Here is a 16,957-nt window from a genome sequence, read left to right as displayed (position 1 = left end):
GGCTGGCACAAAATTAACTAACCCTAAAATACTAGTATAGCTTAAACTTTCGTTTATTGCTAAAAATTTATCACTGCTGTTTCCTGTGGGGGTGTGGTTGAGCAAAGTGTTTTGAGCTGCATTTATGCGTACTTGACACTTACGCATTTTGATCGAGGTGATTTAGTGGGCATTTTCACTGGGACAGGGATGCTTGTATGTGTAATCTTATTAAAGCTAATAAAAACTTACTAAAAGCTAATAAAAGCTTACTAAAAGCTTCTTGCTTGATTGAAACGAAGACAACAGAACATCCCATGGTCTGGAACCTGATGACTTTGCTCAAGTTTTAATGTGGGTTCATGGTTTAAGGAGCTGGTTTTTCAGAAACTTTAGTTTGAGCCTTTTTACAATGTGCACAAAGAACCCGTTGCTGTAGCTGTCAGGGTGCCAGTGTCTCTGGGCGACACACATTGCTGTGGTTTTTCTCCGCTTGGTGAGCAGAGATAAAGGGGGCAGCAGGACCGGGCCCACCAGCCATCCGGGCTGCCCACGCAAACCACAGGGCCGAATCCGGAGCCGCCCAAGGGCCACACAGCTAAGCCGAGTGCGTGAATGCTTATGTGACCGTGTGAAGGAGATTCCCACCGCATGGCTGTGGGGGATGGAAAAAGGCTGCTTGGAAAGATGTAGAAGACCTTCGAGTAAACAGTTACATTTCAGAAACAGGGCCTGCTCAGAATGTGTACTTGGTGGGATTCTATTCTTAGGGACGCTTCTTTCTTCTGAGATACCCGAGCTCTGTGGCGAGTGGCACAGGCAGTGGCACAGGCACAACTAGGAACCCTTTCCTAGTTGGGTTCTGACAGCTCCGAGGCAGTGGTTTACACAACCGACACGAAACATTTCTAGGATCCACCCGATTCCTCCCCTCATTGATATTCAGGAAGCAGCTCTCCTTCCCCTGCCTTCAGCTCAAGTTTGCTGAGCTTTTGTTTCATTTGTGAATACTTCTTGCTGGAAGTCCCTCACCCAGAGACCAGTGCTCCCAACGGCAGAGCAGCGGGGGAGGTAAGTGCTCAGACATTAAGCCGTTAAGTAGAGGCATGTTTTGCAATCTCTCGTTTAGCTACCAATTGGAGCAATTTAATGTGCTTGAGTCCCCGGCGTGATGTGTTCATGGACGAAGTTGCCGATGGATGTTGTCAGGTGTTGCACCTGGAGGGCCCAGATGGATCAATGAGGCATTTAAAGTGTAGAATCTCACCCTGAACCCAGACTATTCAGGTCCGTTTTTCTAGGAAAGTTATTTCTTTTTCACTTTTAGATTCAAGTGCTCATTTTCTTCTTCAAATTTAGAGCACTTCAGTATGAACAATATTTCTTTTGTTAAAAAGTATTTCTTGGAAACAATTTATTGAAGTTTCTTCAGAGTGGTCAAAGCCGATGATAATTTTATTCCAGATAAAGAACTGGTGACACGTGGCTGTACATTCAGCACAGCTGTGGTGTCCCCAAGTGCCATGACCCAGGAGCCATTCAGAGAGGAGCTGGCCTATGACCGGATGCCCACGCTGGAGCGGGGCCGGCAAGACCCCGCCAGCTACGCCCCAGACGCGAAGCCGAGCGACCTGCAGCTGTCGAAGAGACTGCCCCCCTGCTTCAGCCACAAGACGTGGGTCTTCTCTGTGCTGATGGGGGTGAGTAGCTCCACACTAAGCCCTTGGAGGGCCACGAGCATCTGGTCCCTCTGGTGACGGACTGCAGTGCCCTGGAGCCCCAGGTGGGACAGAGAGAGCAACTCTCAGACTAACCCTGCTGCTGCAGAACTCTTGGATGCCGACGAGCTTGTTTTGCTTGTGTTTTCACAGTTATTTTTATTAATTTATGGGTGTCTGTTGTGCCAGCCTTGAGCTGCTCCAGGCTGTGGCTTAGTCCCACCAGGGTAGGGACAGTCCCAGGGCCATGAATGGGCCCCAGGAGTCTCCATGACCCTCGGCTCTGGGGGCCCAGGGTCCTCCGAGGGGTCACCTGCAAAGGTGGGAGGAGGCGTCTCAGGCCTTCAGGTCGGCCCTCATGGAGAGAACCTCAGGGACCTCCTCCTCCTAGGGAGGGCCTCCGGGGCCGGCTGGGAGGGAGCTGGTGAACAAAGGAACAGGCCTGGGGTGGACGGGCAGCGCCAGATGTCCGAGGGACTTCCCTGGGGTCCTGGCCATTCCCTGCACAGTTGTGGGCACAGAGATGATTGAAGGAGCCACTTGGGCCTGAGTGTGTGCAGCTGCTCAGAGCCATGCTGCAGGACAGGCCTCTATGCAGGGACCCCAGGTTCCGTGTAGCTTGGGCTGAGAATGAGATCCAGGCCGTGATTTCTCCCCTCCCTGTGCCCTGGCCTCCGCCGGCAGCCCCTGCAGCACCCACAGTGGTCCTGCCCACCTCCCGTGGCCTGAGCATGCCCCACCAAGACAGGCGTCCGCCTCGGAGCTGGGGACAGAGGCGGCTCCTGGGTGGTGGTGGCCATCTCCGGGCTCTGCCCTCCTCCGCCTGGTGCCCTGGACTTGGTCGCAGCCCCTCCCCCGCCCAGGCCAGATCCCCTCTGCCCCAGACCTCGCTTCCTCTGCCAGGACCCTGGGTCCCAGTGACCTTTGATACTGAGTCCCCTCAGACTCACCCCGGGGGTGCTGTGCGTGAGAGAGAGCCCCCTCCCCACCGCACCCCTGCGGTGCTGTGCGTGAGAGAGAGCACCCTCCCTGCCTCCTGCTAGGGTCTTCCCTGCTCAGGAGCCCCTGGGCCTGGAGCCCCTGCCTGGAGGGATCTTCTTCCAGATCTGGAAATTAGGTTCTGCAGACGGAGGGGGATGGGCAGTTGTTTTCCAGTCTCGTGTCTGGACCTGGGTGTGGGATCCGGAAGACTGCACACACAACATGTTGGGGCAGGAGTATTTTGTGGGGAGAGGTGCCATTCCTTGCTCTAAATATTGGCAGATCCCCTTTCTTCTCTCCTCCAGATAACAGCGTGGGGGGTCCATGCTCCGACATGGCTGGGGGAGGCTGGTCCATGTCCTGGGCTGCGGCGGGGCTGCGTCTGTCCTACAGGAGGAGTCCAGGATGGGCGGGTCCCAGGTGCAGGTGTGGTTGATGCTGGGGGACGTGGGTGAGTCACCAACACACAGACAGTGAAGCAGAAGTTGAAGGGTCAGGGTCCAGCCTGGGGACGGGGCGCGTTGTAACCTGGGATTCTGTCGCTGTCTTGCAGAGCTGCCTCCTGGTGACCTCGGGGTTTTCGCTGTACCTGGGGAACGTGTTCCCGGCTGAGATGGATTACTTGCGCTGTGCTGCAGGCTCTGTAAGCAGCTTCCTCCACGCCTCTGCCAGTGCCCAAGCTCGCCGGCACGTGCTCTGGTTTCTTTGTTCTGAGATGTGCAGGTTTCTGTCACCTGTACCTCATTCAAACCTCTTCATATGGGCCGGGCACAGTGGCTCGTGGCTGTCATCCCAGCACTTTGAGGGGTGGAGGTGGGTGGATCACCTGAGGTCAGGTGTTTGAGTCCAGCCTGACCAACATGGACAAACCCCATCTCTACTAAAAATACAAAAATTAGCTGGGCGCGGTGGTGGGTGCCTGTACTCCCAGCTACTCAGGAGGCTGAGGCAGGAGAATCACTTGAACCTGGGAGGCGGAGGTTGCAGTGAGCCCAGATCGTGCCACTGCACTCCAGCCTGGGCAACGAGAGTGAAACTTCGTCTCAAAACAACAACAACAACAACAAGAAAAAAACAAAAAACTCTTCATATGACTTTAGTTTCACGTAGAGTTCATCAGCTTTGAGAATTACTGATGAAGCAGGCCTGAACCTTGCTCTGCAGACGCCTGTGCAGGGAATTGCGTGTTGATTCTGAGCCTGCGGCTGCGTCCTGCCAGAGCTGGCAGCATCTGCCCTCAGGGGACTGGGACCTGTGCCCCACATCCTCCCAAAGCTTCATGCTGTGTTTTTAGAAACTTACACAGTGCCAAGGCCGGTGGAGGCACCCACTGATCCTCAGAGCAAGGGAGGACAGACAACCGCTGACCCCTGGTCCTCTGTGAACCCCGGCCACTGCCTCCCCAGCGTCCCGGCAGCTAGAGCACCATGCTGGCTGACCCCTGGGCTCCGGCCTGCAAGCCACGGACCCCATGCCCCTCTGGCCCGCAAGCCGCGGACCCCATGCCCCTCCTGCTTCAGCTGGTCCCGAGCTCTCCCCTCCTCTCGCTTCCACATGCCTGCTGGGTCTCTGGCCCCTGCCCTTTCTCTAGGGACACTGTTGGTGACTGTCCCCAGCAGCGCCCCCGAAATGTCTTAAAAACAAAGTGGATGCCCCGCCCCGTGCTGTCCTGGGTCTCTGCTCCCTTAGAACAAAGCCCTTTGGGGCAGGTGACCCGTCCCACTCTGCTGCCCTCTCTGGAAGCTTCTCCGTGGCCTTTATCCTCACCATGGGAGCCGCCCTTGTCCCAGTGGAGCTGTGAGCTGTGCCCCTTCAGCCTCAGCGGCTGCCGGATATGGGCAAGTGCCCACCCCCGCCCAGCCTTGGCCCCACTCGGCCCTGCCCCCGTCCTTTCTTCTCTACCCTGGGCCCTCGTGGCACCTGAGTGGGTGCTGAGCTGAGCCTGGCTGTCCTGGCCCTAGCTCTGCCCCTCGCTCAGGCCCCGACGGGGCTTCTTCTGCCTCCTCACCCAGCACTGCTGTGCTCAGCCCCTCAGACACCCCTGCCTGCACCCCCGACTCAGGGCCCGGGGTCCCATGGCTGCAGGAGCAAGGCCCTGCACGGCAAGGGCCACAGGCCTGGGCTGGCCCGACTCCATCCACCTCCCTGTCCCTGACGTCCCAACCTCCCTCCCTGGCCCTGGACTCCTAGCCTTGGTGTGGCCCTGTGGGGACAAGAAGGCTGAGGACAAGAAGGCTGTGGGACTCCTTTCTGCCTCCCTCACACGCAGAGTCTTGCTCCTTCCTTTGCTCCTTCCTTCCTTCTTTCTTTCTTTCTTTCTTTCTTTCTTTCTTTCTTTCTTTCTTTCTTTCTTTCTGTCTTTCTTTCTTTGACGGAGTCTTGCTCTGTCACACAGGCTGGAGTGCAATGGCGCCGTCTCTGCTCACTGCAACCTCCACCTCCTGGGTTCAAGCAATTCTCCTGCCTCAGCCTCCTGAGTAGCTGGGACTACAGGTGCCCGCCACCACGCCCAGCTAATTTTTTTTGTATTTTTAGTAGAGATGGGGTTTCACTATGTTGGCCAGGCTGGTCTCAAACTCCTGACTCTGATCCACCCGCCTCAGCCTCCCAAAGTACTGGGATTACAGGTGTGAGCCACTGCACCCGACCTCCTCTTTCTTTCTTTCTTTTTTTGAGACAAGGTCTCACTCTATCACTGAGTAATCACAACTCACTGCAGCCTCGAACTCCTGGGCTCAAGAGATCCTCCCAGCTCAGCCTCCGGAGTAGTTGGGACTAGAGGTGTGAGCCACCGCACCCGGCTGATACTTTTTCCTTTTTTGGGTAATTTTCAGCAAAGACCAGGTCTTGTGCCTGTGTGAGTTACATTCTAGACTTCAAAGCTTATCCAACTGGAAGAGCCTTCATTAACAAATATCTTTTTAGCACATCAGAAAAATAAAAACTTCTTTCAGAATAAATTATTTTGAAGTACCTGGGGGTTGGGCGCAGCGGCTCATGCCTGTAATCGCAGGGCTTTGGGAAGCCGAGGTGAACAGATCATTTGAGCCCGAAGTTAAGATCAACTTGGGCAACAGAGTGAGACCCCATCTCAAGAAAAAATTAAAACTGAGAAGTACCTGGGGGCCTTCTAGTCAAGCCAACCCACTGTGTTGCATGGACTGGCAACACTGTTTTGTGAATATGATTCAGATCCTTCTGGAAGCGCAGAATGTTAGAGTATTTCAGAGTCTCAGTTGCTCAGGTGAGCGGCGGGCTCATGGGATTCCGGTTTCATTCCAGTGCATCCCCTCGGCAATTGTGAGCTTCACCATCTCCAGGAGGAACACCAATGTGGTGAGTCCAGCTTGCACGCAGCCTCTGCCAGGGAGAAAGCCGGAGGGGCCGACAGACAGTGTGCCCATGTGTGCTTGTGTGTGTGCCCACGCACAGACGTTGTGGCACCAAGAGGGGCCCCCGAGGTTGCCCCCCAGACGGTAAAGCTCCTGCCCAGCCCAGCCTTTGCCGCACAGAGGGGAGAGCGGGCTGAGCACGCAGGACTCCCCACCATTATGTCCTAATCAGGATAATTTTTAGTGAATGGCCTGAAGTGTGGTTTATCTGTTACCTTTTTTCTTTTATTATTCAAAGAAGGAAAACCCCTCCTGCCTTGTTTTTCAGATTCCCAACTTTCAGATATTGTTTGTTTCCACGTTTGCTGTGACCACTACATGTTTAATTTGGTTTGGATGCAAACTAGTCCTGAACCCATCAGCAATAAACGTGAGTTCACACGAGCGTCGCGCAGACGCCTGACATCCACAGCCCCACTCCCACGAATGGTGTCAGCAAATGTTTGTTGAGCTGGAAATAGGTGGTAAATGTTATTCACAGCTCGTGAGTTTGACAAACGTTGAGAGATTTATGCATCCAAAGAAAATAATTGTCTTTATTGAAGTCTCGTGATTCTGCGGGACAGATTTATTGGTAAACAATGTCTTTTGCAACGGTCCTTAAAAATTAACAGTGACATAATACCATGTTTCATCCAATCTGTGTAAGACAGTTGTTCAATGCACCTCTAAACAAAAACGTGAAATTGTGGGTGGCAGAGGTTGTGGGAGCCAAGATGGCGCCACTGCACTCCAGCCTGGACGACAGAGCAAGACTCCGTCTCAAAAAAAAAAAAAAAAAAAAGACAAAAATCCCAAAGGAAACCAGGACCTCATCCAAGATACTGCAAGGAGGGCCTCCTGCTTTCTGTGACATGTGGAATGCACTTGATGATTGGGGAAAGCTGGAGGAGGCTTGAGTATGTCCTGGCCACTCTCGTTGGGCAGGAAAAATGAGTAGACACTGGAGGACCCAGTGGGAACACCCACACTGCCTTTTTGTTTCGTTTTGTTTTGTTTTTGAGAAGGAATCTCACTCTGTCGCCCAGGCTGGAGTGTAGTGGCTCCATCTCGGCTCACTGCAACCTCCGCCTCCCGGGTTCAAGCAATTCTCCTGCCTCAGCCTCCGGAGTAGCTGGGATTACAGGCGTGTGCCACCACACTCGGCTAATTTTTGTATTTTTAGTACAGACAAGGTTTCACCATGTTGGCCAGGCTGGCCTTGTACTCCTGACCTCAGGTGATCCATCCACCTCGGCCTCCCATAGTGCTAGGATTACAGGTATGAGCCACCGCGCCCGGCCTATGACGCTTCTTTATTAAGACGGAGAGCAGATGGGGTGTGGTCCCTGGGTCAGTGGCTTGTATCTGAACTGCTCAGAGGCAAGTTACTCACTGTAGCTGTTGGCTGGCCCTGGGAGGAGCTGTCTCTTCAGGATCAGGAAGGAGCCAGAGGTCAAAGCACCAGAAATACAGAAAATAAAAGACAAGGTTAATGTCACACTTTTCTGAATTTTAGAGTTCTCCTTATGCTTTTGTCTTTTTGATCTGTCATTTTTTTTTTTTTTTTGAGACAGTCTCGCTCTGTCGCCCAGACTGGAGTGCAGTGGCTCCATCTCGGCTCACGGCAACCTCCGCCTCTCGGGTTCAAGCAATTCTCCTGTCTCAGCCTCCCGAGTAGCTGGGATTACAGGTGTGCGCCACCGTACCCAGCTGATTTTTGTATTTTTAGTAGAGAAGGGGTTTCACCATGTTGGTCAGGCTGGTCTGGAACTCCTGACCTCAGGTGATCCAACCGCCTCAGTCCCCCAAAGTGCTGGGATCACAGGCGTGAGCCGCCTCCCTCTGCCTGATCTGTCAGTTTCTAAGAAAAGTGTTTCAAGTCCTTCCCCACCTCTACTGATATATCTACATCTTCCTGTGGCTCTGTTATGACATCATATATTTCGAGGCTCTGTTTTTAGTTGAATGTGGTTCTGCAGTCTTTCTTTTTTTTTTTTTTTTTTTTTTTTTTGAGACGGAGTCTCGCTCTGTCGCCCAGGCTGGAGTGCAGTGGCGCGATCTCGGCTCACTGCAAGCTCCGCCTCCCGGGTTCACGCCATTCTCCTGCCTCAGCCTCCCGAGTAGCTGGGACTACAGGCGCCCGCTACCACGCCCGGCTAATTTTTTGTATTTTTAGTAGAGACGGGGTTTCACCGTGTTAGCCAGGATGGTCTCCATCTCCTGACCTCGTGATCCGCCCGCCTCGGCCTCCCAAAGTGCTGGGATTACAGGCGTGAGCCACCGCGCCCGGCCAGTCTTTCTTTTTTAAATGTATTTTTAAAATTGTCAGGCCGGGCGCGGTGGCTCACGCCTGTAATCTCAGCACTTTGGGAGGCCGAGGTGGGCGGAACACTTGAGGTCAGGAGTTCGAGACCAGCCTGACCAACATGGAGAAACCCCTCTCTACTAAAAATACAAAATTAGCCGGGCGTGCTGGTGGGTACCTGTAACCCCAGCTTACTTGGGAGGCTGAGGCAGGACAATCATTTGAACCCAGGAGGCAGAGGTTGCGGTGAGCCGAGATGGCGCCATTTGCACTCCAGCCTGGGCAACAAGAGCGAACCTCCGTCTCAAAAAAAAAACAAAAAATTGTCAGACAGCTACACTGACTTTTTAAAATGTATGCTTCTATGAATATTAACACACATATAAATTCATGTCACTGCCAATACGGTCAGGGCCTGCAGTCGTTTCATTACCCTGCAAAAAACCTTATGTTCTCAGTGCTTGACAATCATGCATGAAGCTACTCTAAACATTCCGTGAAGGCTTTTGTGGGAACAAGGAGCGTTCAGAATGGGGTCGGTAGACCAGAGCCCAAGGCCAAATCCAGCCCTGGCCTGTGTTTGTACAGCCTTTGCACTAAGAATGGTTTTAAAAACTAAAAGACCCCAAAGGCCCATGTGAGGCAGAGAGAGTGTGCAGCCCACAGTGCCTCACAGCTGGCCCTGGATGGGAAAAGTGGGGACCGTGGCTGAGAGTCCTGCGCAGCCTGCCCGTGAGGTGGTCTGGTGGACGCTGAAGCGCGGTGGCGTGAGAAAGGCGGGCCCGGTGCTGAAGCGCGTGTGCCCCTCGGCAGATCAACTTCAACCTCATCCTGCTGCTCCTGCTGGAGCTGCTCATGGCGGCCACGGTGATCATCGCTGCACGGTCCAGCGAGGAGGACTGCAAGAAAAAGAAGGTGGGTGCAGCTTCTGACCCCGCAGGGCAGGGGGTGCAGAGGCATCACCCCAGGGTGAGTGAGGTGGGTCTCAGCGTCACCCTCGGAGGGCCGATCTGGGCTGCTCCAGGGCATTCCCATGAGACCCCTCTCTCCTGGGTCTCAGAAACCCCGGCCAGGAGGGGCTCTGGAGCTGGGTGAGGGGTTGGCGACCACCGGCTACAGGGAGGTGAAGACAGATGCTGTACCCTCCCCCTCCCCCTAAGCCTGACTCAGTCCAGTGCTCGTCCCCAGGGGATCACCAGGAGACACCACATCTGCTAAAAATACCTGTAAACACGTTTTCATATGCAAGGACAATGTGTGTGAACATTTCCTCAAGCCCAAAGATCCACGGGCACCTCCAAGGTGGTCTCGCATCTACACGGCAGGCTGACCTGACCCACTGCCCACGGCGGCCGGATGCCAGCAGCAGTGCTGAGTCCCTGTGCCTGTGCACCCGAGGTGACAGTTCTGTTTCTTCGTAGGGCTCCATGTCTGACAGCGCCAACATTCTGGATGAAGTGCCATTTCCTGCTCGGGTCCTGAAATCTTATTCAGTAAGAAAACTTCCCTTCTTTCTCTTTTCTCTCATACTCTGTTGGGGGTGACTGAGGCTGGATTAAACGTCATGTTTCGATTCCGAGTTGGCTAAGAGTTGGCTGTCTACACTGCATGGCAGCGTGCGCCTCATCTGTGGAGACTCTAGTCTGTTGTTGGTATCGTTGGTAATAACCTTCCTTATCGCGAAAGGTGCTGCTGGTGTCCTGTAATTTTAAGGGGGAGTTTGTTACTGCCGTAGGTGAGTTGACACTGTTGTCCCCGAGGAATTTTTTTTTTTTTTGAGACGGAGTCTCACTCCATCAGCCAGGCTGGGGTGCAGTGGTGCTATCTCAGCTCACTGCCACCTCTGCCTCCCAGGTTCAAGCAATTCTCCTGCCTCAGCCTCCTGAGGAGCTGGGACTACAGGCACATGCCACCACGCCCGGCTAATTATTTTATTTTTAGTAGAGGCAGGGTTTCCGCATGTTGGTCAGGCTGATCTCGAACTCCTGACCTCAAGTGATCCACCCACCCAGGCCTTCCAAAGTGCTGGGATTACAGGTGTGAGCCACCGCACCTGGCCTCTTTCTCCTTCTTACTTTCAACTTTTCTTGCCTTGTACTTTGGTATAATTGTTATAAGCAGCACGTAACTGTATTTTGTTCTTTATCTTATGTCATTCTCTCTCCCTAGCTTTTTGAATGTAGCCCATTTCCTCTGAGAGTTATTACTGATAAATTTCTACTTATTTTTACCATCTTGTGAGTTTTCCATTTTCCCTGATTTTGCCTTTTTCCCTCCTTCCCTGCCTTCTTTTGAATTGGCGGAGGCTCCGTCCTTCCTTTTCCCTCTAATTTTGGATGGGAAATTTTTCAGTATTCTTTTGGGGGTTGCCCTTCATATTCTAATACGCTCCTTGATAAACAGACCATGCGGGGTCTGTCCCCCTTCCCTCCGCCTTGGCCTTGTTGTCTAGCTGGTGACATTTAGTGACATTTTGCCTTTTTACTCCAACAATGGGACAGCCTCCTGTGTGCTTGACTGTGTCTGTGTGTGTTTCCCAGTGCCTTCACTTCCCCTTATTCAGCATTTCAGTCCTCTCTTAGCTTCCATTTCCGTTCTGCTTCTTTTTTTTTTTTTCCTTTTTTTTTGAGATGGAGTCCTGCTCTGTTGCCCAGGCTAGAGTGCAGTGGTGTGATCTTGGTTCACTGCTACCTCTGCCTCCTGAGTTGAAGTGATGCTCCCGCCTCAGCCTCCCGAGTTGCTGGGATTACAGGTGCCCGCCACCACGCCCAGCTAATTTTTGTTATTTTTAGTAGAGACGGGGTTTACCACGTTGGCCAGGCTGTACTCAAACTCCTGACCTCACGATCTGTCTGCCTCGGCCTCCCAAAGTGCTAGGATTACAGGCATGAGCCGCCGTGCCTGGCTGGGAATTCAGCTTTATTTGTGCATCTGGAGTTTTGTGCCTTCTGGACGCGAGGCCTGGCTGCCCAGGTCCCCTCTGGCCCCCAAGCCCTTGCTGGCCCGCTCCTTATGCCTGGCTTTCCTGCTGGCCACAGCTCTGTGTTTGCGCCTCACAGAGATCCTTCACGGGAGCAGGTTTTCGGGCGTGTGTTTCTTCCCCAGCCCTCCCTGAGTCTGGGGGTGCTGGTTGCGGCCCCTCCCTGAGTCTGGCGGTGCTGGTTGCGGCCCTGATGGTGCCGGGCAGATGAGTCCACAACCAGGGCTTAGGCCAGCAGGGTTCTTGGCTTTGTCCAGGAAAGAATTCAAGGGCGAGCTGGAGGTGACAGACAGCAGCTTTGTTTGCAGTGGCAGTAGAGCAGGGCTCTCCAACCGGCAGGTGCCTTGAGCAGCAGCTCAGAGACAGCTCTGCCTCCTATTTATACCCACTTTTAAGTATATGCTAATTAAGGGACAGATTATGCAGAAATTTCTAGAAAAGGGGTGCTAACGTCCAGGTGGTTGGATCGTTGCCACGGAAAGGGGTGGTGACGTCCAGTGTTGCCGTGGCAATGGCAAACCCACATGGCACGGGTGGGCGTGTCCTATGGGAAGCTACTTCTGCCCCAGGCCTGTTTTCCCGAGTCCCTTCGATGGGGTCCAGGGTCTGAGCACCGCCACCTGCCACACTGTGAGGACAGGGAAGGGGGTCTGAGGGTCTTGGTTTTCTGCCCTCACCACTGTCAGGTCAATACCCTCAGTTTCTGTGGACAAAAGCAGCAGTGGGGGAAACACCTCTTTGGCTATTTTACTCCAGGAGGGACGTGAAAAGCCGCAGCTGAGGGCAGAGGGGTCTGGGCTAGGTGAGGCTGGGGGTCCATCCAGGTGGGCTCCTCCACGGTTAGATCTGGGGCCAGCCCACTGGACCCTGCTCCTGGGGGTCCATGTCTGCACAGTGCATTCTGGGAATCTGGGGGTGTCTCCACTTCCTCATGAGCCGATGCTGTCCTGTCCCCTCCAGGTCGTCGAGGTAATCGCAGGCATCTCTGCCGTCCTCGGGGGGATCATTGCCCTGAACGTGGATGACTCAGTTTCAGGCCCACACCTCTCAGTGACGTTCTTTTGGATCCTAGTGGCCGTGAGTACCCCCTCTGGCCCGCCCGCCACCACTCTGGGCCACACTGCTCAGATCCTGCGTGGCTGGGCCCCGAGCTCAGTCTTGGTGCACTCAGACAGAGAGTCACCACAGGGGGTCCTCGCTGGCCCCCCAGTTCAGAAGAACTGGGGAGTTAAGGATTAAATGAGTCAAAGTATTAACTGCTTTTATATTAGTTTGTGTGATTATTTTATATTATTTTTCCTGAAAAAAATACCAATTATTTTTATTATTCTAATCTTTTTAACATATGAATGTCAGGCTGTAGATGTTTATTATTCTATATAATTTTCTAATATATAATGCATTTATATTACACTATGTGTTTCATACAATGCAGCATATTTCTGTTATTACTTTACATTAAATGTTACCGCAGCAGATGTGTCACACAGCACCTGACACATGCCACATGCTCAATACATGGGCATTGTTTTATTTATTTTATTTATTTATTTTTTTGAGAGGGAGTCTCACTCTGCCACCCAGGCTGGAGTGCAGTGGCTCAATCTCACCTCACTACAACCTCTGCCCCTCCCCGGGTTCAAGTAATTTGCCCACCTCAGCCTCCCAAGTAGCTGGGATTACAGGCGTGGACCACCATGCCCAGCTAATTTTTTTGTATTTTTAGTAGAGACGGGGTTTTGCCATGTTGGCCAGGCTGGTCTTGAACTCCTGACCTCAAGTGATCTGCCTGCCTCGGCCCCCAAAAGTGCTGGGATTACAGGTGTGTTCCCTCAGAACAGTGAGTCCGGGTGGACTGCCGAGAAGGGGCCCACGCCTGCCAGGTGGACACATCCCATTGGCAGCAGCTGTGGTTCAGCTCCCTGTGGGGGCGAGTAGGCGTAGAGCAATGCCCCCAGGGCACCAGTGCCCGACCTAGTGGGCTGCTGAGGCGCTCAGAGAGGGAAAGAGACCCAGGCAGGACCGAGCTGGGATAGAGCCACACCCCCGGAAGGGGTAAGACCAGGCCCAGCTACTGAGACAGAGAACTCACATGGGTGCCCACCCAAGCGGGTCTGTGACAGAGAGAGTGACGCCTGCAGGTGTGTACAACTGACCCTGGGGTCTGAAACGCAGGGATTACATCCTGAAGCTGAGGGAGGACGGAGACCACATACCTCCAAAAAGTTGAGAATGAAAGGCACTTGCCCTACCCCCTTCCCTGTCCCTGCAGTCAGCCCTCATCACAGAGGCCCCTTCCATCCCGCAGACCCCTCCTGCCTCGGGGGTGGCTCTGCTCTCTCCATCTTCCCCGAGAGCACCCCCTGCCCATCAGGTGCTGCCCCCGGGCGCCCCTAAATCCACCCACACTCCCAACCCTCTCTTCAGGGCAGGAGACCCCAGGAGGAGAGGAGAGTGCTGAGGCGTGCGTGGTGAGGGACCCAGCTCCACCTGCCTGAGTCTGGCCTGGGTGCGGCAGAGGGGCCCAGGCCCTGCACCATGGGCTGGAGGCAGGTGCTCGGGGCTGGAGTTGGGGGCTGGGCTGCAGGCCTGGACCCTTCCAGGGCAGGGCCCTTGATTGAGCTGCCCCAGCCCCTATGGCTGAGCTTCCTGGCCCTCTAGGGCAGGGGCCGGAGTGGCCATGCTGGGTGAACGGGGAAACTCCCGCCCTCCCATGGCTCACTGGGGCCCTGAATAGGCCACCCTGAAGCCACCATCCCTTCCTGTGCCCTCACTGCTGCTTACAGCTAGAAGGCCCTTTCAGAAGCACCAAGCCCAGGAGTGACCCCTGTATTGACACCTCAGCCTCCCTGGCCAGGGCCACACCCACCTCTGCAGCTGGCTTGGGGCCTTTGCACTGGCAGCCCCTCAGCTCCCCAGTCTTCTCCCTGCTGCCCAGGCTCCCCTGCTCGGAGCCCATCTCTGTCCTGCCCACCCTCTCACCACAGCCCCTGGCTGATGCAGCCCCCTCCCCAGCAGGCCCGGGCTGGGGTGCTGGCACCTGGACACCTTCGGGGGGATGAAGAGGATGAAAAGCATGCATCCTCCCTCTGCCCACATTGTGCGGAACTAAGGCAGGCTACTCACAATAAGTGGGAAAAGGGCATTTCTTGGTTATAAAAAGGAAGAGGTGCCCATCTAACAGAGGAACCTACAGATCCCCCTAACCCAGTGAGTCAAGTCAGCGTCATCAGGAAGGGGCAGTCCACACCCTGGGGCACTGCAGAATCTCCTCCGAGGCTCCCCAAGGCTCATCGTGAAGAAATCCTGTCCCACACGGAGGCCCGACTGCAGCTGACGGGCTGCACCCCCCAGAAGCGACCAGGTAACGGAGGTGACAGAGGCTGAGGGACTCCCCGATTAACAGGGACCCACAAGGAGACTATGAGCTCAATGGCAGACTGAATCCGGATCAGGAGCAAACAAACAAACAGCTCTAGAAATAACATGACCAGGGCCAGATGCGGTGGCTCATGCCTGTAATCCCAGCACTTTGGGAGGCCGAGGCGGGCGGATCACCTGAGGTCAGGAGTTCGAGACCAGCCTGGCCAACAAGGCGAAACCCCGTCTCTACTAAAAATACAAACATTAGCCGGGTGTGGTGGTGGGTGCCTATAATCCCAGCTACTCAGGAGGCTTGAACCTGGGAGGTGGAGGTTGCAGTGAGTCAAGATTGCACCACCGCACTCCAGCCTGGGTGACAGAGCAAGACTCCGTCTAAAAAAAAAAAAAAAAAGGAGAAGAAGAAAGAAAAATTATTAAAAAATTAAAAAGAAAGAACATGATGAGGACAACTGGAAGAATCTGGGCATGGACCACATCGGCCCCACGTGGAGTCTCTCGAGTGTGGTCCTGCTTTGGGTGTGTGCAAGAGTGTGCCCTGGGCTCAGCCAGCACTCTCAGGTGTTCAGGCATCAGGCTATCTGGGAGAGCTGGAGAGAGCACAGATGTGAGTGTCAAGGACTCTGGTGATTTTGGGGCCTCAGATGCCCCCTCCACTGCTCTTGCAGCTTTTCTACAGGCTTAAAAATTTAAACCAATGGTTGAGGAACAGAGAGCACACAAAACCTCTGAGAGGCTACCCCTGCTTCCCTGCGGACCCGTCCCTGCCCCAGCTGCGCCTTTGGGCACTGCACCATCCCCCAGCCCCCCACAGCAAGCCAGCCAGGCAGCCTGCATGGAGGGGTCACTGGCGGGAGGGCACATGTTTGGAATTCGACTTCTTCGACTATTTCCTCTAAAATCTTTCCTTTTTCTTTTCTCTTAGTGCTTTCCAAGTGCCATTGCCAGTCATGTGGCAGCAGAGTGGCCCAGCAAGTGTCTGGTGGGTGAACCCCTCAGCCCTGGGTGCCAGGGACCCACCGAGCGGGGCCAGGGCCTGGCCCAGCCCTCGCTTGGTGCCATGTGACCAGGCTCCAGCCCAAGAGAGCGCAGTGACTGGGCTGCAGGGCCTGCACAATGAGGAAGGTGGGGTTGTGGGAGGCGGAGGCTGGCCCGCCCAGCAGGGACTGTTCTCAGGGACAGGCAGACCTGAACAAGGTGGTGTAGACACTGGAAGCGCTCTCTGTGCCTAACCCGTGGAAGGAGACCAGTGTCTGAGCATCATCTGCACCTCCTAAGGCTGGTCAATTGTTTTTTTTCTTTTTTGAGATGCAGTCTCGCTCTTGTCCCCCAGGCTGGAGTGCAATGGCACAATCTTGGCTCACTGCAACCTCCGCCTCCCGGGTTCAAGTGATTCTCTTGCCTCAGCCTCCTGAGTAGCTGGGATTATAGGCGCCTGCCACCATGCCCGGCTAATTTTTGTATTTTTAGTAGAGACGGGGTTTCACCATGTTGGCCAGGCTAGTCTCGAACTCCTGACCTCAGGTGATCCACTCACCTCAACCTCCCAAAGTGCTGGGATTACCGGTGTGAGCCACCACGCCCGGCCGAAACTGCCACAAACTGGCCGCAAACAATTGAACTGGTCGATCGTTAATGACTGCTTCCAAAATGTGGACCCTGAGTGCTTTGCAAGGTGACTGCCCATGCTTGGCATGAGTGAAGGCTGTCTCTGAGACTTGATGGGTCAAACAGGAAGATTTGGGGTGGGTTAAAAGGACAGACTTCAGAGCAGTGAAGGAGGTGACCCATGCGGAAGGGCTATTTTTTCAAGAATGGAGAATTGCAGGTAAATGTTTTTTGTTTCTTGGTTTTGTTTGAGACAGAGTCTTGCTCTGTTACCCAGGCTGGAGTGCAGTGGTACGATCTCAGCTCATTGTAACCTCTGCCTCCCGGGTTCAAGCGATTCTCCTGCCTCAGCCTCCCAAGTAGCTGGGACTACAGGCATGCGCCACCACACCCGCTTAGTTTTTGTATTTTTAGTAGAGATGGGGGTTTCACCATGTTGGCCAGGCTGGTCTCGAACTCGTGACCTCAGGTGATCCGCCCTCCTCGGCCTCCCAAAGTGCTTGGATTACAGATGTGAGCCACCGTGCCTAGATGGTAAATATTTCAAAACTTGTGGCACTGTGCTGTGAATGAAAAGGCAGGCTGGTCATGCCTGTAATCTCAGCACTTTGGGAGGCCAAGGTGGGTGGAT

General features: G+C 54.2%; 1 protein-coding gene across 2 annotated transcripts in view; it reads left to right on the top strand.

Moving 5' to 3' along the window:
* Positions 1-428: 428 nt before the first annotated feature.
* Positions 429-16,957, top strand: part of MLC1 (modulator of VRAC current 1) — a 28,303-nt gene continuing 11,774 nt past the window's right edge. The window contains exons 1-9 of one of the 2 annotated variants that reach the window (XM_008963398.4): positions 429-1,050; positions 1,444-1,679; positions 3,232-3,321; positions 5,961-6,014; positions 6,339-6,440; positions 9,171-9,272; positions 9,779-9,850; positions 12,298-12,414; positions 15,644-15,700. In XM_008963398.4, the coding sequence (XP_008961646.3) occupies positions 1,503-1,679; positions 3,232-3,321; positions 5,961-6,014; positions 6,339-6,440; positions 9,171-9,272; positions 9,779-9,850; positions 12,298-12,414; positions 15,644-15,700 (771 nt within the window). In that variant the 5' untranslated portion in view covers positions 429-1,050; positions 1,444-1,502. Of the gene's footprint in view, positions 1,267-1,443; positions 1,680-3,231; positions 3,322-5,960; positions 6,015-6,338; positions 6,441-9,170; positions 9,273-9,778; positions 9,851-12,297; positions 12,415-15,643; positions 15,701-16,957 lie in introns of both variants that reach the window. The other variant, XM_008963399.5, reaches the window with a different exon arrangement.

This window comes from Pan paniscus, chromosome 23 (genome assembly GCF_029289425.2).
Source record: "Pan paniscus chromosome 23, NHGRI_mPanPan1-v2.0_pri, whole genome shotgun sequence".
NCBI lineage: Eukaryota > Metazoa > Chordata > Mammalia > Primates > Hominidae > Pan > Pan paniscus.
Note: the sequence above shows the minus strand (reverse complement) of the source record. Positions and strands in the feature narration are given on the sequence as shown.